Source organism: Mustela putorius, unplaced genomic scaffold (assembly GCF_011764305.1).
Source record: "Mustela putorius furo isolate JIRA1106 unplaced genomic scaffold, ASM1176430v1.1 tig00003834_pilon_pilon_pilon, whole genome shotgun sequence".
Lineage (NCBI taxonomy): Eukaryota > Metazoa > Chordata > Mammalia > Carnivora > Mustelidae > Mustela > Mustela putorius.
Genome location: NW_025421987.1, coordinates 96,665,165 through 96,690,877, shown reverse-complemented (window position 1 = coordinate 96,690,877; position 25,713 = coordinate 96,665,165). Strand labels below are relative to the sequence as shown.

At 44.6% G+C, this 25,713-nt stretch overlaps 1 protein-coding gene across 12 annotated transcripts in view; it reads left to right on the top strand.

Annotated features, from left to right (window-relative positions):
* Positions 1 to 24,272, top strand: part of RUBCN (rubicon autophagy regulator) — a 55,379-nt gene extending 31,107 nt beyond the window's left edge. For 2 of the 12 annotated variants that reach the window (XM_045088767.1, XM_013052641.2), the window contains exons 7-22: positions 307 to 840; positions 2,159 to 2,203; positions 4,296 to 4,391; positions 5,096 to 5,211; positions 5,926 to 6,136; positions 6,643 to 6,744; positions 9,275 to 9,349; positions 15,551 to 15,611; positions 16,352 to 16,484; positions 17,358 to 17,503; positions 18,080 to 18,144; positions 18,636 to 18,874; positions 19,412 to 19,473; positions 19,943 to 20,096; positions 21,171 to 21,264; positions 21,488 to 24,272. In XM_045088767.1, the coding sequence (XP_044944702.1) occupies positions 307 to 840; positions 2,159 to 2,203; positions 4,296 to 4,391; positions 5,096 to 5,211; positions 5,926 to 6,136; positions 6,643 to 6,744; positions 9,275 to 9,349; positions 15,551 to 15,611; positions 16,352 to 16,484; positions 17,358 to 17,503; positions 18,080 to 18,144; positions 18,636 to 18,874; positions 19,412 to 19,473; positions 19,943 to 20,096; positions 21,171 to 21,264; positions 21,488 to 21,666 (2,312 nt within the window). In that variant the 3' untranslated portion in view covers positions 21,667 to 24,272. Of the gene's footprint in view, positions 1 to 306; positions 841 to 2,158; positions 2,204 to 4,295; positions 4,392 to 5,095; positions 5,212 to 5,925; positions 6,137 to 6,639; positions 6,745 to 9,274; positions 9,350 to 15,550; positions 15,612 to 16,351; positions 16,485 to 17,357; positions 17,504 to 18,079; positions 18,145 to 18,635; positions 18,875 to 19,411; positions 19,474 to 19,942; positions 20,097 to 21,170; positions 21,265 to 21,487 lie in introns of those variants that run through there. The other 10 variants (XM_045088766.1, XM_004745374.3, XM_013052642.2 and 7 more) reach the window with 9 other exon arrangements.
* Positions 24,273 to 25,713: the final 1,441 nt, after the last annotated feature.

Genomic DNA, 25,713 nt, shown 5'->3' with positions numbered 1-25,713 from the left:
ATGTATTACTTCATCTGATCCTCAGAACAATCCTGTGCCATGGATGTTGTTGTCATTGCTCATTTTATAGGTGAGAAATGTACACTAAGAAGCACCGAAGCCACTGTGTCAAGAGCCCACGCTCTTACCCAGCTTACCTGCTTCTAAGCAATTTCTGCTTATTTCGCATGGTGCACCTTTTCTAAGATGATACTAATGTCCCGGGCACCCAGTCACGATAGGGAGTTTGGCCCTTAGTTGTCGAGAAGTCCTTCCTATGTACCAAAGCTTTCCAGCTCACCTTTTTCTCCCCTTTTTATATCCTAGAAAGAAGAACCACTTCCTTTTCACTCTCTGGCCCTCCCCGGAAACCTCAAGAAAGCAAAGAGCATGTCTCACCAGCGCGGGATCAGACCTTCCAAGCCCCCCTGCTTGCAGTCTCCTCATTAGCTGGGGATCCCCCCTCAACCCCAAATGAGATGAGCTCTAGCACTCTGACCAGCCCCCTAGAAGCATCCCAGGTCAGCAACCAGAATGAATCTCCAGGCGATGCCAGCGAGGGGCCGGAGTACTTGGCCATTGGCAACCTGGATCCCCGAGGCCGGACTGCCAGCTGTCAGAGTCACAGCAGCAATGCTGAGAGCAGCAGCTCCAACTTGTTCTCCTCCAGCAGCTCGCAGAAGCCCGACTCTGCTGCCTCTTCCCTAGGCGAGCAGGAGGGAGGTGGGCAGAGCCAGCTGTCCAGCATCCTTCGCAGGTCCAGCTTCTCAGAGGGGCAGACACTCACTGCCACCAGCGGAACAAAGAAGAGCCACACTCGCTCCCATTCGGACACCAACATTGCCTCCAGAGGAGCCCCAGGTAATGACTGTCACCAGCCTCTTAGTAAGTTAGGTTTCTGATGACACGGTGGGCTGTCCTGCTTATAAAGAAAGAGGAAAGTTGGTAGTGTGATATGAATACCCAGGAGATCTCTCTGAGAATATTGATGTTTGTTCCTTTATACATTGCCAAATAGTAAACATTTCCCTGGTGTCTTGCGGCAGTTCCTTAGCATCAGAGGATAGTGCGACTTGTCACAGTTTGAGTTTTTAATGTTTCTCTCAGACAGAGGGGAAATTCTTAGGAGCTTTGAAAATAATCCCATTAAATTCCTCCCCTTTCTGTGATTCCTGAGAAATGCGGTCAGGTGTAATATGAGAGAAGCAAAATGATCTTGGGGTTTCCTCATTAAAACTAGGATATATGAGTGTGGGATGATGGGACTAAGGAAACCAGTTAAGGGGGCTGACTGTTGCATCACTAATCCAGGTTGGAAGGCAGCCTGGTAAGGAGGCCCTGGCCACTGAGCCCATCCTCACGCAAACACCAGCTGCTAGCAGAGGGCACCCTCAGCATGGGAGACACGGGGCTCGTTGCTTTTGCCATCTCCCTGCCATCTTCTGTCATGGGTTGTTAGTGTCTGGCAGGCTTTGGTTGGGTTTCATTTATAGGAAAACTTCCATAACAGCAAGTGTAACATGGATCTCTGTGCTCAAAGCCAGTTCTGGGTAGGAAAGCTCCGGAAATAAAATACAAAAAAATTTTAAAAAGAGGAAGATTTCCTGTAGCAATTGGAGCTGCCATTGATTTCTCATTATAATTTCTAGAAAGGTGAGATCTGAGGCCCTCATCTGAAACTTGTGAGTGACAAACTTTTTTCTGTTTTCCACTCAAGATGCAGTTTGCCTTATTGGAACTCTCTAGGAAAAAAAAAATCTTCATATCAAAGCCTGTCTTCCCATGAACTTTCTTAGATGTGAAGAGTACTTGGGTTAGCTCCTCACTTCACATCTCCTGCTGCAGGCCTGCTGTCTGTGTAGTCCAGGCCGCTGGTCTTTGAGCATGGAAAACTTCCCTGCCCCCGTTCTTGAATCCACATGGATTCCAGAAACCACGGTAACCTGCATTGGAAAGGGGAGCCAGAGAAAACCTAAGCAAAAGGGTCTGAGGAAGAGAGGGTCATGTGTAGCTTCTTGTGAGTCAGCTGCCTCAATTCAGTAGCTGAGGATTTCAGCACTACGGTCCCCTCCTGGGGGTTAAGTCCCCACCTCTGCTAGATAAAAGGACGCTCTTTTCCTCACTCTATTCTCATTTCCTCTGTTTGGACTCTTCTCTGCACCTGTCTGTCTACGAACAGGAGGCCCCAGGAACATCACCATTATAGTTGAAGATCCCATTGCAGGTTTGGGAGCCAGTCCTTTCTGTCTGCCACCTCCTCCTCCTCTGTGCCCATCTTGCTTAGTTCAGAGCCTCCTTTTCCGTTCTGGTGTCAAATCAAGTCTGGCAAGGCTGGGTAATCCTGCTGTGGTTCTTGGACCTGTCTCTGAGATGCCCCTGATATTTTGCATCTTACGTTTTCTGCCCATGACTTCCAGATGCCTCAGTCAGTCTCCCAACAGCTTCTGGGAGGCAGAGTCAAGATTTATCAATCCTGATTTGCCCAAAGGTGAAACCGAAGCCTGCTATTTGTCTAAGGCATCATGATGAATTGGTGGGAGAATTTTTTTTTTTTTTTAATAACTGAGTACTTACTATGTATTACTTTATTTTCCTTGAATTAACACCAGAATGTGTTTTTCCCCCTTTCTGTGGTCTTGGATGTGGATGCATGTTTTCTGCCTCTCCCAGAGTCCCATTTCCTTTTTCTTTCACCTATTTTCCTTCCTCCGTAAGTCCCATCCCACCCCCATTCCCGTTATTGCACAGGTGTTTTCTAGTGACTTAAGTCTGTTTCTTTGGTTTTCCCGGTGGTGTTCAAATTAAATATTGTGTTCAGTTCCGGGTTCATGGAGATAGTAGTAGTAGTAGAATATGTCTGCACGACAGAATAGGGAGGGAGGGCTGAGAGCTGTGGCCTCCTGGGGAAGCCACAGAGTAGATTAGCTTGGAAAGGGGAAAGTTAAAGAGGAGGAAGGTGATAGGACCACTGTTTGGAAGATCATTGTTGTGCTTAAGGAGCTGAGAAATTGTAAGAAGTCTCAAGTGAGGGTGAGGACTAAGAATCAGAGCTGCACACTTGAAGGAGCAATATCAGGAGGTAGTAAGCTCAGGAAACAAAGGCTGGATGGCCTTTACATGTTGTAAAGAATAGGGTGCTGGTGTTGGAGTTTGTGTTGGGCACTAAATTTTATTGGGCACCTCAAAGATCCCCTCCAAGTCATAGTTTCTTACCAAGGCATCCTGGTGACTGCTGGTCTGTCTTCAGTAGTGAGGAGGAGAGCCTACTGCCAGGACCAGCAGAAATCTTGGAGACCCAAGGAAAACACAGAGTTACCTCTTATCACGTAGTAGCATTTTTTTTTTTTTTAATTAAGAGGAGCAGCTGACAAGCTGGCACCATCTGTGGGGGATGTGGGTTGGATGCAGCTCAGTCATTCTCTCTCCAGAGCATCCTGCTCATTTCCCAGGCACCCACCTGCTTTTCTGCCTGCTCTTCCTTAGGTAGCGCTGGGAATTTTGTGTTTTCCTTTGGAGAGTATCATTTTCTCATTTCCTGCGAGCCCTGCCTGCTGCTCTTTCTCTACTCCAACCTCTCATTGTTCCTTAAAAACTTCTACCCCGCCACTTCCTACTTTGCCAGGCTTCTCTTGAAACCTCTCCCTTCCTTCTCCAGGAAGGCTGGGTGTGCAGCCCTGTGGCCGAGCCGTTTGGATATAGGGCCATTGTCCTTGGCTTCTTGAGCGTTTTCTTGATGTTTCTTTTAAGGAAATTGCTGGATTTTATTTTGTTTTTCTAATTCAGAAGCGGGTTAAATACATGGGTATGACAAATTTCAGGTTCATTTCCGGTTCAAGAGAGGCTGTGTCCTAGTCTTCCTAGTGTAACCTTTCTGAGATTGTTTAAAATCCCAGTGTCAAGGTATTAGAAAAGTTTCAGTGTACCTACCTTTGTTTTACCATATGAGGACTGTTTTCTACATTGGTTCTTGTCAAAGGGATGGAAATTGGCCAATATTCCTAGAACATTTGGTAAGAAGGTGGAAGGAAAAAGAACTAAATTCATGAGTCCATTTTGATTTGATTGTTTTTCACCTTTGTGTTGCTGCATTCTGGGTCATGTTTTCTCTTCTCCTCTTGGAATATACCGAGTCCCCATCTCCTTTCCTCCATGTGTTCCTGCATTCTTGGACTGTTCCCCATTGGTGTGCCACCTCTCTCCTGCGTGGGAGGGCATTGGGAATGGGAGCAGTTAAATGTGGAAACTCCTAAGTTGGGAATGTATGTGTTGCTCACCTCGTATGTGTGTTTTTACTCCCTGGTGGTCACTGACACTAGAATCCTGCAATGATAAGTCGAAGTTGAGAGGCCCCTTGCCTTACTCTGGCCCAAGCAGTGAAGTCAGCACACCCAGCTCTCTGTACATGGAGTATGGTGAGTACTAGGAAGGCCAGGGCTGCAGCTGTGTCTTTCCTCGGCTCTCCCCTCGTGCCTGCTAAGCTCTGAGCTGTCTGGCTCACGTCGGCTCTGTGGAGGGTACGCACCGTACAGTCTCACCCTTCCTTTCATCATTTATAGCCCCCGTGCTAGAAATCACACAGCCCTGTCATTTCTCTTGCTCCTTTCTGACATAAGGGGTACCACCCTCTCTTAGGCTGTGGGTGTTATCACTATGAATGTCTGTCGCTCCAGATGGAATGGCTCTCTGAGTGGGTGAGAGGGACCTTGAAAAGAAGCTTTGAGTGTTGAGGCTGAGTTACCAGAAGATAAGCTCCACATGGAAATCATCCACAGGAGGAAGCTATTTGTTCCCTTGTCTGATTCTCAGCACAGGTTTTTTATTTCCTTTTTTGTAGGGTAAGAGGCCAAGTGTGTCGTCTTTACATTTTGATGGCAAAAGGATTGTCTCTGGGCTCTCTTCATTTATTCTATTCTTTAACCAAGAGGCTTAGTGCTTGGGGATTTTGAGATTCAGAGAAATTCCTTTAGAAGGTAGACATCTTCTTTCCAACCTGTTACCCGGGAGAACTTGGGAGTGTCTCTAGTGGTAAAATGATCAGACTTCTTAAGAAGCTTGTCTGTTACTGATTTGCTTTCCAAGTCAGAGCTTTTCACATCCACTTTCTGTTTTCCCACAGAGGGTGGTCAGTACCTGTGCTCTGGGGAGGGCATGTTCCGAAGACCATCAGAAGGACAGTCCCTCATCAGCTATCTGTCTGAGCAAGACTTTGGAAGCTGTGCAGACCTGGAAAAGGTGAGGAGTCTAAGGGACACTGAAGAGCTCGTGAGTTAGGGCATCTGGCCTGAGGGGCTCTGGGGCCATTTCTGAAGAGGTTTTGATACACAGCAGGAAGATGAGCAAAGACCACAGGTGAAAGTGAGTTCAGAGTAAAGATGAGCTCAACAAGTTCAATCTCTAGAGAACTTTTCAGGGGGTATCTGCTCCTCACTGAGTCCAAAATACTACTAATTTTGTGTTAGAAGCTGCCTTGGGAAGTATTGAATTTTAGCCACGTGGTTGTCATTTCCTTGACCCTGGAACTTAGGTCAAAGCTGTTTCCAGAATCAGCTTCTCTCTTTTGTTCTAATATGTTCAGATATGTAATGAATAATGTCTCTGTAGCATTTTAGAACTTATAAAGTACTTTATCCTGAGCTATTACATTTACCTTAATGCTTTGTCTACAGGAGTATGGTTTTAGGAAAGACCTAAAAAGAAAGATACCAAATTTTGGATGTCTTCTCTGTCATAGTTTTATGTAGAAAGTAGGACAGAAAGGCCAGGCATGGCAGTTTTGAGAGCAAAGAGGAAGTAGAACAGTTTTTTGGTGTGTTTTTTCACCCTGAGTGTTTTGAATGAAAGCAATGTGTGTGTTAGAAGCTCTGCTTTCCAGCATTCCAACCAGTGAGGGGTTCAACACATCAAGCCCCTCACTCATCAGCTTCTTTGGTGCTCTCCTTCCCCCAGGAGAATGCGCACTTCAGCATCTCAGAGTCCTTGATTGCCGCCATCGAGCTCATGAAGTGTAACATGATGAGCCAGTGCCTAGAAGAGGAGGAGGAAGAGGAGGAGGACAGCGACAGAGAGATCCAGGAACTGAAGCAGAAGATCCGCCTTAGGCGCCAGCAGATCCGCACCAAAAACCTACTCCCCATGTACCAGGAGACTGAGCATGGAAGTGAGTGGGGCTTCGAGCACCTTATTTCTGCTGCTGCAGAGCTTCAGGCCAAGACTTGGTGCCTCGTGCGCTTCCTTTCTTGTCTCTCTCTGAGATGTAACCAAGCCAAGGGTTCCTCTGCTGACAGAAAGATTTTTTTTTTTTTATGTTGTTCTAATTTTTTTTTCCTGTCAGACCCAGAGTCCTAGAGTTCATCCATTTTCTACTTCAGAAATATCTTCCAAAAAATAGGTTTCTAGTATGAGAACTAAGATTGCTGGTCCCAGAGCCACTTCCGAGACAGTAGTACCTCCTGTTTCTGTGAAACTTTCAAAATTTGGGGAATAAAATGGGGGACACCCAGCAAGAAGAGCTGTTTCCATTTCCCCCAGCATCACTCCTGGCCAAGGTTCTATTTTCTTTGCTGCTGAAGGCATACCAGGTGCCTTTCATTGTGACCCTTGGAATAGGTAGCCTCCCTCTGTCCAACTTACTACCTTTCTTTCTTTCTTTTTTAAACATAGCAGGCTTTCGGGTCACTTCTAGCAGCTCCCAGTTTAGTTCACGTGATTCAACGCAGTTCTCTGACTCTGGCTCTGCAGACGAGGTTGATGAATTTGAAATCCAAGGTAAGGAGTGATGCTATTTCAAGCCACATTCATTACCTGTTTCTTTCAATTTGAAGTCATAGACTGAGAAGCTTTCCCTAAGTATAGAGAATCTTCAATTTGGCCCATTTTGGAATGTTGTCAGTGGTTATAAGAGACAGCCTCTTTTGCCAAAAACAAAACCCTTCTAGTAAAATTTAAGCAGCAGAGAACACTGAAAGGAAGTGCTTCAGAGTGGTCTGGCTGCTGGAGTCACCTTGATGCACCTTTCTCTTGGATTTTCACTCTGATTTCTCCTGCTCACAGCCTAGGGCTGGCCCATACCTGCTTGAAATTAGAATCCTTTTCTCTTGTGTTCCATAACACAATTGAAATTGTTCCAAAATGTTTAAAAGGAGCTTTGTTATAATCCTAAGAGAAAAGGACAAAAAGAGTCATTGTGGGGGAGAAAGCAAAACAGGGTGAAAAAATGAAGTTTAGGAAGTAGAGCTTTATTCTGTTCTATCAGTGCTACTTGCTTAGCAGAATCACAGACCCTCATTGTCGTAGTAGTAGTTGTTGTAAGTATATGCACAGAGAAGGGGAAGGGGTCTAATCTGGGAAAGCAGTTGCATTAAATCAGGTTAGCCCATGATTAGTGGATTAATCCATTACTGCAAATCATAAATTTCTTCAAGTTCTCATCATTGCAACAAACAAACCAAAAAGCAGTTCTGGGACATAAGTTTTCCTCCAGGAGTTATTTTCTTATACAGGTGAATTGTATCTGTAATTCCCCATTGTAAGATGATGATGAATAGATCTTTTTTTATAGATCTGTTTATATCAATCTAGGGAATTGAGGTAATTTACTTTTCACCTGCACAGACTTCCAATAGTAGTATTGGAAGTACCTGATGGTACTTGGATTTCCTCCCCATTCAGAAATACAATTTTTAGACATATTTTTCCAGGTCTCTAGGTAGTCTTCCTTCTTTGTTCTCTTTAACATATCTGATTTCTGTTCATGACAATAATCGCCACTTAAAACTCCATTTTGGGGTTTTTTTTTTTATGTGGTTTTCCAATATTTCTCCAGTTCTCTGACACCAACTGAGTATCTTACAATTTAATTCTGACATGAACACGTGGAGGTAGTATAGACCCCACAGTTTAAGGGCTCAATCCCACAGAATACTCCCATTGCAGATGTCAACCACAAATGGGGTCCCCAGGTTACCTGCTCTTCTCCCTAGCCAACTACAAATGCAGGGGTTTTCCACAACCCTCATTTTCCATAATTTGCTAGATAGACTTACAGAACTCAGGAAAACACTATAGTTAAGATTACTTTTTATCACAGAGGATACAAATGAGCAGTCAGATGGAGAGGTACTTAGGGCAAGGGCCCAGTTTCCCAAGCACAGGAGCCTCTGTGTCCGTGCACTCAGGGTGGGCCAGACTGCCAGTCCATCAGTATGTTCACCAACCAGGTAGCTCTCCCACTGACAGTCACTGTGTCAGTGTTTTATCAAGATTTCATTCCATAAGTAGGCATGAGTGCTTAAATCATTGGTTATTGATGATTGAACTCAATCTACAGTCCCTCTCCCTTTCGGGGCAATGGGGGAGGGACTAAAAATTCGAATCCTTTAACCTGGTGGTTGGTTTTTCTTCTGGCAACCAGCCCCATCCTGAAGTTATCTGGATGCTCCCCAAGCTTACCTCATTAGCATAAATTCAGATATAACAGAAAGGAACTCATTATGAATAACAAAAGACATTCGTATCACTCTGGAAATTGCCAAGATTTTAGGAGCTCTATGCCGGAAACTAAGCAGAGACCAACTCTATATTGTTTCTTACACCACAATCTGTGATTGACTTGATCTCCAAATTAGAAAAAAATAAAGGGTTCTGCCCTATCTCTCGGATCAGCAGAATCTCACGAGGGTAATATTAAGGTAAATTCAAAACACTGCTTCATTATGTGTGGAGCAGCCCACTTGACTACTAAGTGTTCCTTGCAGCAAAGCAGGGAGCCCCAGGAAGCTGTTCAGTCTGGAAGGAACCCCATTCGAAACAGCCTGTGGCAGAGGCATGGAATGCATTCCTATGGGAAGCTGTTGTCGCACTTGTGGCCCCAGAGGAGTTGTTTAGGCAGCTAACTGGTCAGCTCAGGATGGAAATCCTTAAAGGAAAAGACTTTAGGGGAGGGTCTCTCAACCTCTAGGCCAGATAATTCTTTGTTGTAACAGACTGTCCAATGCATCGTAGAATGTTTAGCTTCCTCCCCGGCCTGCACCCAAATATCTGCAAGGGTGCAAAATCTCCCCTGATTGAGAATGACTGTCTTCGAGGTCTTTAAGGCCAGGCTGGTTTGGGGAAGCTGCAGTGACTGTGTGCCAGGATATACTGAGTGCCCACCTGTGGATGTGATCCTATAAGCAGTTCATCTTTTGGAGCAATGTCAAGTCCTGATTCTAGGAACATATGGTACAGAACTGTCATTCTCATCAATTTACCTCCTGTCTGAATACTAAAGGGCCCCCTTTTATAATCATTATCACAGATGGTAGCGAAGGATCTAACCTGACTCACATGTCAAAGAACGGACTCTCAGTGTCAATGGCCTCGATGTTTTCAGGTAGCCTGTGCTGGAAGTGTGGGTGTGCTCATACATGCATGTGTGTGAATGTTCGCATCAGCTTATGTACATCCTCTATCTTGTGACACCTGTCTGTAAGGGTTAGAGAAGTAGTCGGGGAAAACCAGACTTGAGCCAGCAAAGAATATTTCAAATGCTCATTTTCTTCTTCGTATGATCCCCAGTAATCCTCCCTCCTGAGATCGTCCTTGTTGATCCTTCCCTACAGTGATATTTATAGACTGAGTGGTCATTACGACTGATGGAGGTAGTAGACAGTTTAGAAAGCAAAGGTCAGGTGAAGAGGTTTTAGTTCAAACCACTAGCTAAGCCACGGCTACATGTTCAGACAGCAAAAGTCAGATAGAATGGTATGGAAGCGGAATGTGTCTTTAGTTTTGAATTTGCAGAATCAGTTTGCAGAAAGCTATCTCTTCTTGGTATTTTGTATATGATTAGGATTTACTGTTGCTTTATGTTTCGCCTTAGTAATTGTTTTATGATTCAAACGGGTAGGCTTTCTGTAGGTGGGGTTAAATGAAAGGAGCAATTTTCAACTCAAAATGCTTTTAAACACACACCAGCAAAACTCAGGACTTTTTATTAAACAGCTCATTAAAAAAAAAAAAGTCTTTATTTATTTATTTGACAGAGATTACAAATAGGAAGAGAGAGAGGGGGAAGCAGGCTCCCTGCTGAGCAGAGAGCCCAATGCCGATGCCAATGTGGGCTGATCCCAGGAGCCTGGGATCATGACCTGAGCTGAAGGCAGAGGCTTTAACCCATAGCCACCCAGGCGCCCCTAAACAGTTCATTTTTTTTTTTTTTAAGATTTTATTTATTTATTTGAGAGAGAGACAGTGAGAGAGAACATGAGCGGGAAGAAGGTCAGAGAGAAAAACAGACTCCCCGTGGAGCTGGGAGCCCAATGCGGGACTCGATCCCGGGACTCCAGGATCATGACCTGAGCCAAAGGCCGTCGTCCAACCAACTGAGCCACCCAGGCGTCCCTAAACATTTCATTTTAACTGTTGATGGTGTCAGCCACTAGAATTTGAAATACTTATGTAAGATTAGGTAAAGATTTGAAGAAATAAGGGTATTTAGGCTCATTTTTCTCTATCCCCAAACAGTTGTAATTTATTCCAACATCATCTTCCCTTGCTTGAGAAGTAATTATCCTATCACTTGTTTAACTGGTTTCTTATGTGTTTACAACCACAATCCATTTGTGGGTGCATTGATTGACTGCCAGCCATTTGTCAGAGCGTGTTCAGTCTGCTTTAGCCATAAGGCAGACTTTTATTTGGTCTTCCTGGCATCTTTTCTTCCCCCATTTTGGGAGCTTTAAAGTTTTTCATACATTTTTATACATTTATACATTTTACATATATGAAACATTTTTCAGCAATCCTAGCACATTATGGGAGTTAGAGGGAAAGCAATCAGAACAAGTTCTCTCGAAAGTAGTAGCTTGTTTTACCTTCTTTCTACATATGGATTCTTATTTATGAAAATAACATTTACATTTCATCTTTCTTTACTCTAGACTTCTTTATTGCTTTCTCTTCCTTTTCATCTGTTTCTGGTTTATTAACAGTACAAAATTCTTTCTAAAAGGTGTCATTATACTTCTCGTTAGCAGTCTTCTGATTATATTCGGAGGTTTACAGATGTGTATCTTTTTTTTTTTTAAAGATTTTATTTATTTATTTGATAGATGGAGATCACAAGTAGGCAGAGAAGCAGGCAGAGAGAGAGGAGGAAGCAGGCTCCCAGTTGAGCAGAGAGCCTGATGCAGGCCTCGATCCCAGGACCCTGGGATCATGACCTGAGCTGAAGGCAGAGGCTTTAACCCACTGAGCCACCCAGGCGTCCAGATGTGTATCTTTTTGATCATCCAAAGTGATTTATGCTGTTGAAGAACCTCTCAGGATACTTTCAGAGGAAGGTCATTAAAATCTATAACACCCTTGGAAAAATTTAAATGCTTAAGCATCATTATGGATGGTAATTTCTTAGATCCTGATTCATTGAGTAGAGCATATGGAACAGAAGTGTTTCTGAAGGAAATAGATTTGGAAATTACTTCCTCCTAGCAATAAAGTAGATATAAACCTTGTGATCACAGAAAGCTTATTCATAGAAAGCTATATATTCATCAACCTACTCCTTTCAGTAATTTTTAGTAAATTTACCAAGTTGTGCATCCATCACCATAATCCAGTTTTAGAATATTTATATCATCCCAGTAAGATTACTTGTGTCCATTTACAGTTAATTTCTGTTCCCACCCCAAGCCCCAGTCCATTGTTAATCTTTCAGTCTCTATAGATTTGCCTTTTCTGGACATTTCCTATAAATGGATCCTACAACATGTGATCTTTTGCTTCTGGCTGCTTTTATTTCATCATTTTCTTCTGATGGTATCTGCCACACTGGTATGAGGTTGTTCATAAGCTCCCAATGCCAGACAGTCTTTTCAGCCTCTTGAGGTTTAGAGTTTTGTTCTCTATCCCACCTTCCCTTTTATCACAGCTTTATCAATTGTTCTTTATCTTCCTTTGTTGATTCTTCTAGAATTTCAGTCTTCCACATGCACATATCTGGTCATGGTCCAATCAGGAAACAGAAACCACAGAGTAATTTGAATAGGGAAGATTTAAAATAAGAATTATTAACTGTCATGGGGGACTGAAGTAATAGGAGACTGGCTCATAAGGCATGAAAAGAACTCTAAAGAATACAGGAATAGCAGATACAGGTAGCAGTCAGTATCCCTGGGCCCGAGGGAGAGCACCCAGGAAGGAACACATGTAGAAGATACCCACATCCCCAAGGCTGAGATCCAGAGGTGGATACGTTCTCTAAGGCTGCAGAGCTGCCCTAAGAGAGGGCCTGGGGATGCTGTACCAGGCCAACAGCACCAGAAAACCCTTCTGTGGGGAGCTGGCAGAGGCAGCCACGAGGGAGGTGCCGAGATACTCAGAACTGAGCTGAGAGACGCTGGGGAAGGTGGTGCATGGGAGGTGCCAAGCCTGTGGCACTTGCCTGAAGCTTTCCCAGGAGGTGCCGGGGGAAGCTGTTTATGAGAAGTTCCGCCGGTGGCATTCTGGTAGAACGCCACCTTCATGAAGGTGTGCTTCCCCAGGGGAAAGTCATGTGTCCTATATGCAGGAGTCTGCCTAGAGGAGCACAGCAGACTCGGCAGGAGAAACCCCTTCCTCCTCAATGTCCCCACAGTGCCAGCTCCTGACAAAGTTTAACATGGTGCCGTCTGGCGGAGGGCCACTCTGTGAGTCGGGTTCCATCATCATGGAGCAGACAAAAAGGAGGGCAGGTTTGGAGCTGAAAGGCAATAAGTTGATAACTGGCATAATATATAAAGACAGAAGTTATAAACCATGTTTTCTGACAAGTTTTTCAATTATGTCCAATTCAGGTAATCAGTTGCTTCTCCCCACACTGCCCTTCTGAATATTTTTTTTCTTTTTTAAAAAGCAGAGTAATTGTGATTCTCCATTTTTTAATGTTTCCTGTCTAGTCAGCAGTTACAGAAAATTCAATGGAGTTAGGCCTTCTAGTGCGTTGGGTATCACCTTATCTGCTGGAAAGAAAGCAGGAAGGAAACCAATGTCAGACTGGCCAGTAAATTCTGAAGTCGAATCTCTTCCTGTACCTCACTTTGTTTAAAAATTTGCAGATTTTGCTGAGGTTTTAACCAGTTCTTTCCTGATCATCCCAATACCAGTGTCTGGGCATACAAAATTTCTTATAGCATGTCATTTTGAATTTTTTCAGTCAGCAGTAATAACCTTATCTAAAGCATCAGGTGCGTTTGAAATCTGTTCTCTTAGGAACAGATCCTTTTCAAAGAATCAATTAAAAGTTTCATAATTAGGTTAACATAATGGTCTCCTCTGCTCTTTACTTCTTAATTTTCTGTCTTGGACCCTGGAAAAATCCTTAATTTTCATCCAGATCTTCAACTAGTGTACAACCACATTAATGTAATTACATGCTTGAACTGACCAGAGAGTCGGCAGAATGCGGCAGAGGCCCAGGACCCACAGGGCCTTCGCGGTACTTGGCCAGTGTCAGGTGGGATGTCTCTTTTGATGTCAGGGGCTCTCTGCTCCCAGGGTGAGAGTGTCACAGCCAAACCTGTGTGGTCCTCCACGCTCTTGGAAGTATTCATGATTAGGTAGGAAGCCATCATAACCTCTGGTAAAAAAGAAGAAAAGTGGTAAAGTAGGACTAGACTGCGTATTCCAAAGAGCAGAGAATGATTTTTTTTTTTCCTCTCAAAGAAAAAAATAATTTCTTTTCTCTGAGGTTGAAGAACTACTAAATAGTTTTTCAAAGACTATGGTTTCCTTAGCAACCATGAATTATCACCACTTCTCTCTGATGTGCAGAATTTTCTTTAATAGCCTGGGCATACAGTAGCAACATTGGTTAGCTCGTTATTCAAGGATATCTAAGATTTTCTCTCATTTTTCTTTCTGTCACTCCCAGCAGGCTGGTATTTGCTTTTTTCTTTTAGCCAGTTAATCATCGATTTAGGAAATATTTTCTGAAAACTTATTATGTACAAAACAGTCAGGCTTATAAGAGCAAGACAAGACTTATGTACAAATTCAAAGCAGTATAAGTATTATTCATATAAATGCTACAAACCAAATGGTCTGTGAAGGTCTGCTGTTGCCTAGAATTATTTTTTCCTTCACTAGTACTATTTAGAATGGAATAGGCAACTAGCAATGTATTGAGATCTGGATTTTGGTGGTATAAAGTCAGATAGAAAATGTGATATAGGTGAACTTTGTTAAATAAACTAGAATTTGCTATTTACTAGTGAAAAATTTTGTTGCTGTCTTAAATCTTTTCTGTGCTTAAAGAGCATATGAAAATTCATTGACAGATATCATTTCTTCTCGTGTATATAGCTTTGAAAACATTGATTTGTTAGGAATATTCTTTGAGTATACAGGGCGTATATACAGAGCCCTGTACTAAGTATTTTGGGTCAAGCAGAAGAATTAGACAAGCTCTCATTTCCTCACAAGGAGATTTTATGATCTAGTGGCGCATATAAAAATATACATACAGAAGAAGCATGAAGAACAGTTGAGCTACTTATGGCCAATTGCCAAGTGACAACTAAAGCTCTAGTGAGGGGCTCAAATGCAGCAAATTGATCATTGTGTAGCTTTAATTAGGAAAAGAATGTCCTTCCAGCGGGCATCAAAGGAAACGAGGGATGAGACTTACCACAACAGTCTTGTTTTCATGACGTGAATACACTCTATCTGCCTTTCTTGAACATGAGTGTTCTCTTTCACATTTTCCCCATCAAACATATTTGGGAAGACAAGGTCCTTGGAGTTCAGGCATATTGTTATTAGGAATCCTCTTCAAAATCCTTTAGCGGAAATGGGCTTTGGAATGTCTGCCATAGATTTCTGCCATTATGCCTTAGAGTTCTATAGAAAAGATCATGTTGAGTATCTCCGTGAACATTTGTTGATTACCAGGCATCCAAGGAGCTGCCAAGTCATAGAGAAGTTCTATTCCCGTTCCACCAGACAGAAAAGAAATCCTTCCATGAAGCTTTTATAAGGATACAGAAGACTTCGCACATTCGGAAGCAGTAGCAATAGCAGTCAGACGTTAGGAGCAAAGCTCCAGTTCCACCTAACATCATATGAGTTACCTCCATGATCCAACTTCTGCATTAAGTCCGATTTTGATATAAAAAAGAGCTAGACAGTTCTTATCTTGAGATTTTATCATTTAAGAGGGCTTGAGATTTAGGGAACGAGGGAGAGATTGGAATAACTTCTTTGTGTTTCTGCTTGATAGAGGGTGTGTCCCTGTGTGCCTTAGGTTGCTTCCTTTTCTCATTCACTGTTTTGCACCAAATCTGAGTTTGTGTTCCCACCTCGATTTGTAGCCATTTTGACTGTCTCCATGCTGTGCATAATGTCACTAATTCAGCCTTGTTGTGACTTGAACAGAGCCAAACTATAAATTACGTGTAGAGCTTCACTTGGTCTCTGCTCCTTATCCTGTGTAGAATGTAGCTTGTAGTCCCTACCCTCAGTGCTGGGCTGGCAAAAGCTTGGCATGGTTTCCATTACTATCCCTTACCTCCTCCTTTCCCATTTCCTGCTCCCCTTATCTCTGGTTTCCATTTAGATGCTGACATCAGAAGGAGCACAGCTTCAAACAGCAAATCCTTCACTTCTTCTCAATCCTTGTAAGTACTCTCCCTACCCCCAATAAAACCTTAGGTATATGGAGAAACAAACCCAGTTCTTGGTGTATGGATGGGAAAGGCCATAGATGAAGTAGCCACATTCACAAAGAGACAAGGTAAAAGTTAAAGTGATGGGCCTACCTGATGGTGGCAAGCCCCCTGGGATCATTCGTTTAAACGGAGTAGGCTCTGGTGGAGGCAAAGTTTGCAGTATGGATTGTTTCTTCTCTGCTGACGATGCTGATACCAGAGGCCCCCAGAAGATCAGGTCCCCAAAGAGAGAACAGTGATCATGATTTCTGATTATGAAATCTAATTGAACCGGTTTCACATTGTAGATACAACTAGGGAAAATAATGGGCCATTTGGGAGCAACAAATCGTCCTTTATTGTTCGCAAGGCAGCTTTACTCTATTGATTTTGTAAACAGGTTTTATAACCCCCATTTTGCAGTTAAAGAAACTGAAGCTTTGAGAAGGGAAGTGATATAGAATCCTTAACTAACAGTGCTGTATAATGCTGTTAAGTGGGATTTGAGCCAAAGTCTTCAGACCATAAGATCAATATATTTTCCTCTCTTCGTGTGTCTGAAGATGATGAGAAAAGAAGCCAAGCCGACTGGGGGTGCTGGCAATGTTTTCAGCCTGGAAGTCACAAGGCATAATATCAGATCCTGGAGGGAAGGCTCCCATCTTCCTGTCTTTTCTCTACACTCAGCCTTCCTTGAATCTCCTTTCCAGCTCTCACTGCTTTCTTCACTCCACATCTGCGGAGGCAGTGGCCATGGGACTCTTGAAGCAGTTCGAAGGCATGCAGCTCCCAGCTGCCTCAGAGCTGGAATGGCTAGTTCCAGAGCACGATGCCCCTCAGAAGGTAGACTGCATCAGCTTTTTTTCTTTCCTTCTTTTTTTTTTTTTTCCAAAGGATTTTATTTATTTGACAGAAAGAGAAAGTGTGTGCAAGTATGAACACAGGGAGTGTCAGAGGGAGAGGGAGATGCAGACTCCCTGATGAGCAGGGAGCCCCATGTGAGACTCGATCCCAGGAGCTGGGATCATGACTTGAGCCGAAGGCAGATGCTTAACTGACTGTACCACCCAGGCACTCCTCTTCAGCTGTTTTTTCTCCCACTGTCCAGCTCCAGGAGGGTGTGAGCCTTTCTGATGCTGTTCTCTTTTGTCACCTACCCCTCTTCTAGAGTGAGTCTATATATTTCTTTCCTTACTCATAGAAGCCATTTGTTACAAGTGTGTTGAGTGAAAGAAAGAATGAATGAATGAATACATGCTTGCCTGGGTTTTCCCTGGCAATATTCAAAATAAGAGATAATGGCTCCTTCATTCTCCTTATTCCATATGACTGCTTACCAGACCCAGAGGTGGAAGTTCTGTGTTGTGACTACCTTTGAGACACTGAAAAAGTGAACTGTTCATATTCTCCTTTGCTCTACAAGTTGCATATAGCATAGCAAGGGCCCTGGGGTAGGTTCAGGGACAGCATCAGCAATGGGTACCACCGCACTGGAATGCCATTTCTGTTCCTTTTGCTTCGTGGAACACAAGGCCGACCTTTCTAGTAGCCTGGTGCCTTCGTGGTTTGTTTTGAGGGCCAAGGTTCCTCGAACACCTTTACCTGAAGTGTTCTTGAAATGTCTGTCATTAACTGTGTTCCTGTGATGGCCAACGGGTCAAGTCAGTGTTCCCCCAGACTATCTGTGTTTGATCACCCTGTGCTTTTCTCCTGCAGCTCCTGCCCATCCCTGACTCACTGCCCATCTCACCAGATGACGGGCAGCATGCTGACATCTACAAGCTGCGGATTCGTGTTCGTGGCAACTTGGAGTGGGCCCCACCCCGGCCTCAGATCATTTTTAATGTTCATCCAGCTCCGACGTGAGTAGCCAGTGTCTGTGTCCTTTGGGAAATGGATACATCCTCTGGGTTATTGGGGCAGTCTTCTCACCTTTTTGTCTCTGCCTCCACCCGTAACTCAGTAGCAGAGGGAGGGGATTGTCCGTCTTGTCACAAGTCTTACTCCTGCTCCTCCTGTTGCTTCCCAGAGCTAACCAGAGATAAGGTCTGAGGTCTGGTATCACTGGCCTTCCCAATTATTGCTTTCCTCCCAGTAGTTTTGTGAGATTTTCTTGGTTTTCTTCTCTTAAGATGGATGCTTTTCTTTCCTCTTGTTCTTTCCCTGTGTCCTATTCTCATCTCATATAATTGTACAGGAAGTGTGGTTCATTATTGGGGGCTGTCCCTGCCTAGACCTAAATCCTCACCTAGTAATCCTCAGTTTGAATTGGTTCTCCCAGTGGGTATGTTGGGTCCAACTCTAAAACACAGTATGTGAGCTCCCCCTCTCCCCATACTTACTTAATAGGAGCCCTGTCTTTGCCTCCTTATCCTTGACATGCCAGAGGCCTTATGTAGCTGGTATCTGCCAAAGCTATCCCCTCCCTCTCTCCTCAGGAGGAAGATTGCGGTGGCCAAGCAGAATTACCGCTGCGCAGGGTGTGGCATTCGGACCGACCCTGGTGAGCATCTTCTCCCACCCCCCTAGGACCCCCATACCACCTCCAGCAGCTGTACCACCTCACACACTCAGCAGAGGGGCTGGTCAGGGAGATAGTGAGAGGGAGGCGGCAGAGCAGAACTAGGAAAGGGAAAGAAGGGGCCTGGACCTGGAAGGTAGGTCTAGCCAAGGTCACTGGCAATCAGAGAGAAGTTATTTCTGTGGGCACGTTACCAGCATTGTGCACTGAAGAAGACTGGGTACTTCAGGCCAGGTGCTTGGAAGTTGGATCTTACCATCTCTGGCAAGGTTTGCGTCCTCAGTGGCCTTTGGGGGGACACAAAAACCACAGGCCACACTCCGTGGGTTTCTACTAGCTTTGGGAGCGCATACTGAGGTGGATGGAGCTAGGTGGTCATCCCTTCCTGCTCTTTGAAAAGGGCTAGGGGTGCTGCCTCACCGGTTTGTAGATGGGAAAGCCACATCTGACCTTTGATTTTCTGGTTTTTCCAGATTATATCAAGCGGCTGCGGTACTGTGAGTACTTGGGCAAATACTTCTGTCAGTGCTGCCATGAAAATGCCCAGATGGTCATCCCCAGCCGGGTTCTGCGCAAGTGGGACTTCAGCAAGTACTATGTCAGCAACTTCTCCAAGGACCTTCTCATTAAGATCTGGAACGATCCTCTTTTCAATGTGCAGGACATCAACAGTGCCCTCTATAGGAAGGTCAAGCTGCTCAATCAAGTCCGGGTGAGAGCCTTGAATTGCAACATCCTAGATTACCCTCCTCAACCCTCATCCCCTCCCTCTATTCATACAAGCTTTGCCCAGGTCACCACACCCCTCTGTGTCATCCTGTCAGAGCTGGAACCATCTCCTCACTCATGCTTTCTCTGCATACGTTCTCAGTCCCCGCCCTTCCCCACCTCCACTCTGAAGCCGTAGATGGCACTCAGTGACAAAAACAGGAGTTCTCCCTGCACTGAACGTATACTCAAGGAAGGAGAGGGTAGCAGCTGGGAAATTCAAATTCTGGATTTCTCAGTGGCTCTCAGTTGTGTATGTGATTTGGGAGCCCAGCCAAGCAGAGGGGGGCGCCTCTCTGACGGGAGGTCATTTTAAAGCAAGTTGTTGAGTTACAGATATAGAGAAACGTTGGGCTCTGGCTGCTGCATGCAAAGCTTCTGGGTCCCCTTGGTTCAAGGGTCTTGGTCATTCTAATGGTTTTTTCTCTCGTCTCCATACCTGGTCTTACCCCCCACTCAACCACAACATCTTCCTCTTCAGCTGCTGCGGATTCAGCTGTATCACATGAAGAACATGTTCAAGACATGCCGACTGGCCAAAGAGTAAGTCTTATGTGGAGGCCAGAGGCCTCTTGCTGGGTTAATGTCTCTGAAAGAGACATGCCCCAGCAGTTGTCCCTTATTATGTGAAGAGGGAGAATAGAGAGATTTGCAGACAACTCCAGAAATGGTAAACAAGAAGCCTATGGCAGGAACTGTGTCTCTGTTCTTCTCTCTGGAAGGGGGAGTCTCTGGTTCTTCTATCCAGGGCAGACCTACCACGCTTTGCAAGCTGGCGTGAATCACTTGCAGAAGGGCATAAAAGGCCCTTCTCTTATCCAGATACCTAGCAGTGTGGAGGGTCTGGGGTGGTCTAGAACACCTAGGCTGGCTGAGTGTTGCCCACCCTCATTGCCTCTGCCTGGGACTCTTCTCTTCCCTGTCCTGCTTCTGAATAGGGATCCTTCTGTTTTGATGGACTGCACAAAATGTTCATTTTCTGTGCCTGCTTACTTCCCCTCACTTCCTTTAGGCTTCTGGATTCCTTTGACACAGTTCCAGGCCACCTGACCGAGGATCTTCACCTGTACTCACTGAATGACTTGACTGCAACCAGGAAGGGGGAGTTGGGGCCCCGGCTTGCTGAGCTCACCAAGGCAGGGGCTGCCCACGTAGAGCGATGCATGGTGAGATGGTCTCCCTTTAGCACGGAACTGGGCTCTTCCTTAGGGATATGGAGAGTAGGATGGACTCATGTTCTTGCCATGCATTTCTAGGAAGTTGACATGGCCTGTCAGCACTATGACAGAAACTGGGCAGGATTGCTATTCCCTGGGTTGGGGAAAGGCTAAATCATCCAGATCTGAAGAACCTGGAATTCGAAGAGGATGAGGTGCTGGCATAGCCCCTGGGTAATGGGCAGGACTGAGTGGGGCCTTCACTATAGAATTGTCCTCATGTGGGAGGAGAACCTGGAGCTAGAATCTAGACCGGGTCTCTGCTTTATCATTTTCGATCGGTGTGACCAGAGGAAATATGTTGCCCTCTCTGCAGTAAGCCTCAATTTTCTTGTCTTTAAAGCAAAGATAATAATACCCCTTGTCCTTTCCTCTCAGGATTTTTGAGAACTGATGACATAATTTACGTGAAAGCATTTTGTACGCTTCGTTCTATAGATGCAGGTTATTATTGTCCTTGACATACCCAACGTGCCAGAAATTCAGAAGTTCCATTTTTAGAATTTCACATCTTAGAATATGCCTGATGTATGTTCCTGTGACAGTCCCGGAATTAAAGCCTAAAACAGGGCATATGTAGAGATCCTGTGTAGCAGGGGGAATGAGACTTCACTCTAATCTGACTCAAGGCTGGGTGTTATTTTGGAGAAGTGCCCTTGTCTTCACATTTTATCTTAATTGGCTGTGGTTCCTATTTCAAAATAGAATCATCACCCACACTGGAATTTTGACTTCAGGAAGCCCTTTGTGGCACCATTCCTTCCTTTTCGTCCCCACGTCGCAAACCACTCTTGTAGCTGGAGTTTCTCAAGCTCTCTTATAGCCACTTTAAAGCTCTGTCTCACACTGCCCAGTCCTGGCCCCAGTTTGGCTCTCAGGCTCCCGAGTCCAACTGGCACGAGAACCCCTGAGAACCCACTCAAGTCTTATTTGTATTTTGCTCTTTCCCTCACGTGTTCATCCCCTGGTCCCCGTCCCTGGTATGAGGCCTCTCATTTTGCTGCCTGTCCCTTTCCTCCCCAGCTCTGCCAAGCCAAGGGCTTCATCTGTGAGTTCTGTCAGAATGAGGATGACATTATCTTTCCTTTTGAGCTCCATAAGTGCCGGACCTGTGAAGGTAAGGGCCAGTGCCCGCTGTTGAGTGGGCAAACAAGACTGAACCCAAGGCTAATTGATTTCCCTCAGCCTTCCCTGTTAACAGGAGTTGAATTTGACTCCACAACTCCCTGTTTTCAGCCTGGACGTACCAAGCCTTGGTGGTGAGAAGTGGCTGTGACAGTGACTTACTTACAGCCTGAGATAATACAAGTTTTTCTCTGTTCTCTTCCCAACCCGAATAGAATGTAAAGCGTGTTACCATAAAGCTTGTTTCAAGTCTGGAAGCTGTCCCCGGTGTGAGCGGCTGCAGGCCCGGCGGGAACTGCTGGCCAAACAGAGCCTGGAGTCTTACATGTCAGACTACGAGGAGGAACCCACGGAAGCCTTGGCCCTAGAGGCCACCGTCCTGGAGGCCACCTGAAGAAGGCGCATTAAACCCTCTTTCCAGGGGCCAGGGTCACATGTAATGCAGAACTGAGCCACCCTTTCAAGGACTTTCCCCACTTGGGTTTTTTTTTTCCTTTAATTCTTATCATTATGATTTTTTTTTTTAATGACTTGTCTAACGTCCATGTAAATCAACCTTTGTTAGGTTGGTGGGGTCCAATCTGTTGTGACAATTTGTAGGTACCGGGTATTTCCATCAGAACTGACATATGAGTCCTTATGTGAAGCTTCTAGTGCCTCTGTCGGGAATGGACGGTGAGACCTGATTCTTCAGACATCCGTGGCCTTCTCTACTTGGACCAGATCTGGTTTCAGTTGCATTTCAAGTATCATTTCCGGTTTTATTTTGTTTTAGTTCTGGAGCTTCTCAGTCAGGCCTTTTGCAACCAACTGACTTCTCCTTTGCTGCTGAAATAGGAGGATGGAGTTTTCTCTCTCTGTCCTGGAATGGAGTCAGACTGGGCCCTGAGGAGAAGCAGCAGAGAATGGGACTGCATCGTGGGCATCCTGTCCAATTTACATAGGTCTTTGTGAGGCCGTGGAAATAGCATTGTTACCTGGAATCCTCAGTGACCCTGAGGCCACCTTGACCTCCTTGTTTGATATCGTCTAGGCATTGAAGTGTCACAGACTGACTTTCTTTACCCCGGTGGGGTTGAAGCAAAGAAGCATAACTGTTACTTAAGCCAGGCCCCTTCATGGCCTTCCACCAGGCAGAAGCGAGGCTGCAGCTCTATTGCTTCGAGAGCATTTATTCAGTCAGAGGAGCTGTTGGCTTCCTTTTACGTGATAAGCTCTCTTTTAGTCATCCTAGCTCTGGTGCAGATATGATCTTTCAAGCTCAGGCAAGTCCCCGATATCACCCTAAGTTGCAGACAGAAACTCCATCCACCGTCTTAGTTGTGGGTCTCTTGCCACTGTGTTCTCTGTTAGATGGTCATTTTGGTTCTGAGTGAAGGTATGGCCCCACTCCATTCTCATCCCCTCCCTGCATCAGAGCTGGGACCCTCCTTGGTGGCTGAACTCTTGCCTTAGTTTCTTTTGTTAAAATCAAGGTGGGGGCAGGGAGATTTCTGCCATTAGTGGGGTGAGAAAACTTGGCCATTTGTGGGTGTGAGTGTGAGTGTGAATGTTCTTATTATGCACTGAGTTCTGTAGTCTGGTGATATCCATATGTTCACTCATTCTTTTCATATTACTAATTTTAAACACACCTTTAACATACCTTTTCTTAAAATCTGCATTTTGATGGGACCGTGAATATGTCTGTGGTATTCTTTACGTTGCCGTAGCCCCGACCCCCACCTAGAACGCCAGTCAGGGCTGCTGTTCTGAGGGCTGGTAGCTCTGTGAACAAGAGCCCACAGCACTTTTTCCCTGGGCCTGATTTCTTGTATACCTGTATTTCCATAATTGGCTGCTGGTAGAAAAAACTTGGTTTGGATGCTGCCCCAGAAAGCTGAACAGAAAGCAGCACACAGTCGGCGGAAGCTGATGAGTGACTGAGCTGGAGATAGCCAGGAGTCTCACAGGAAGTGGAAGGGGCTGTAGGGTAATGACCAGAGCTTAGGCTTCACCTGGGCCAGAGGGAGAAGGGAACAAGTGACCCATGGCATTGGTCTCTCTTCCTCAGACTTAGGATCAGGCCAGAAGACCCTGAGGCTCTTCTCCCTTCAAGTCATAGAGAAGGCTCTGAGGCCAAGTCCTGTAGCCCAGCCCGGTTTTGAGGGGCTAACTAGGAGCTCCGTTGTCCTTCAAAGAGCTTTGGGAATGGCCCCATACTACTCAAGTCTTACTAAGGGTTAGGCCTCAGATTCAAACTCAGGGGTTTGTTAAAGAAAAAGCTGAGCTCTGTGTCCAGTTTTGGTATACATTACATATCTAGCTCCTCAGTCTTAAGTCACTACACTGGAGGAGAGAGGCACTGTCATTATTATCCCACCTGTTTTGTATTAGCAGAGGACCAAAGGATGGAAACCCTGATAGTTTCCAAAGTTGAGCTCAACGTTCTTACAGCCTCCTGGTTTTTCACTTATTTTTCTCCACCTTCCCCATTCCATCTTCTTAGATTGCATAGCTGTTTTAGTGACCCTGACACTCTGCTGTCATTATTGTCCAAATACCCATTTATTTATTTATTTGAGAGGAAAGAGAGAGAGGAGTAAGTATGGGATGTTTTGAAAGCACTTTGCAACTTACAGCAGTTTCTAAAAACCCCCAGCTGTTGTGGGGAAAAGTCTGAATGCACTGAAGAGCATTCCTTCTAAATGAAATGGGAGGGAAGAAGTTCTTTTTTATAAATAAAGGGAAAAAAGTTATAAGTTGGCTTACAAGGTAGAGACAAGGTTCAAGACATAGCAGAAGAGTGGAAGGCAGGTATTTTCCACTTTAATGAGGCTGTTATTGACTTTCTCTGCCAAAGCTTTAGAGCTTCTGTTAAATTAACATAAAAGGAGCAAGAGTCTAAATAGAGATGTTCTGTTCATGTACAACTTGTGTTCTGAACTGGATTTCTACTCGCTGTAATTCATACACAGCCTAACAGTCTGTTGTCATCTTCAATAAACTAAGGAAATGAAATTCCTGCCTGTTATTTTTCTGCTTTGATTATCAGGAAATGGTATTGAGTGTCTACTGTAAAGCAGGCATGTTTGAAAATTCAGAAGCTTCCTGAATTCTGACGCAAAGAAAACTGGACCTTCCAAGTCAGGAAAAGTGGGTATGAGAATATGTTGTCACTGACTTGCTGTGTGACCTTGAGCAGATCACTTTGCTTCTCTGGATTTCTGTTTCTTCATGTATCAAAGATACGGGTGCTAGTCCTTACCAGTGCACGAGGTGTGCCCCCTACCCATCCTTTTGATGTGAATATCTTATTTTAAAATGAGGTAGGGGCACCTGGCTGGCTCAGTCAGTGGAGCGTGCGACTCTTGATCTCAGGGTGGTGGGTTCAAGGTGCAGAAGGTACTTCAAAATAACAAATTTTATTAAAAGAAAATTAACAATAAGTGAGGTAAATCTTTCTCTGATTCTCACTTCTGTGAACAACTTGCTCTGAGTTTCTCTCTTATGTTCTTGGCCCACTGGAGCTCCAGCTTCCCCTTTGCAACTTTCTGAACAATTCTGCTTTGACGTCCCTTGGCCATCTCCCACTAATGTGTCCAAACCCAACATAAATATCGTATTCCCCCTAATCTAACCAATAGTCACCCCAGCTTGAAAATTTGGTTTTCTTCAACTCCTTCCTCTCCAAGTTAGCTAGCATGTTTAGCTAACAAAGCATTATCTCCTTCCGACCACCTGTCATCAAGTTCTGCTGATTTTTCTCTTGAAAATAAATCTACCTTGTCCTTTCCTATCATTCGCACACAAATTTAGGTTCTTATCTTATATCTCAACCATCTCTAGCCATGCCAATCTCTTCCTATTTAATCATCTGTCAAACATTTGGGTACCTGCTCTCTGCCAGTTTCTCTACTAGGCTCTATGGCTATTGCTGGGAGAAAAATGGAGGCACTAAAATGAATATTGTAATTATAAGCTCCAATAAGAGCTGTGAAGGAAACGAGTAGATGCTACTACATTAAAAAACATCATAATTTAAATTGGAGACAAGTAAGTCCCCTGATGAGGCAGGGTAGGGAGAAAAGGATTCCAGATGGGGACTGTCATATGTGTTGGTGCTGACACAGGAGGAGTTTGGGCAAGGAACTGCAGGAAGAACCAAACTGCAAATTTTAGCTTTTATTCTTAGAACACTGGAAAGCCATCGAAGAGTTCTAGTCAGAGAAGTGACTCAGCTGGTTAAAATGTCAGTGTGTACTTTCCAGAGAATAAATAGAGTAAAGCAAGAGTAGAAGCAGTGGGATCTTCTAGAGGGTTGGCTCTAGTGACTCAAGAGAGGAATTATGTTGATTTGGACGAGGGTGTGGAATATTGTCATCACTGTCCACTCATTACCCCAGACCTCTGAAAACAAGACGCATTCCAAATGTTCTACAATGACTTGGGCATTTTAAAT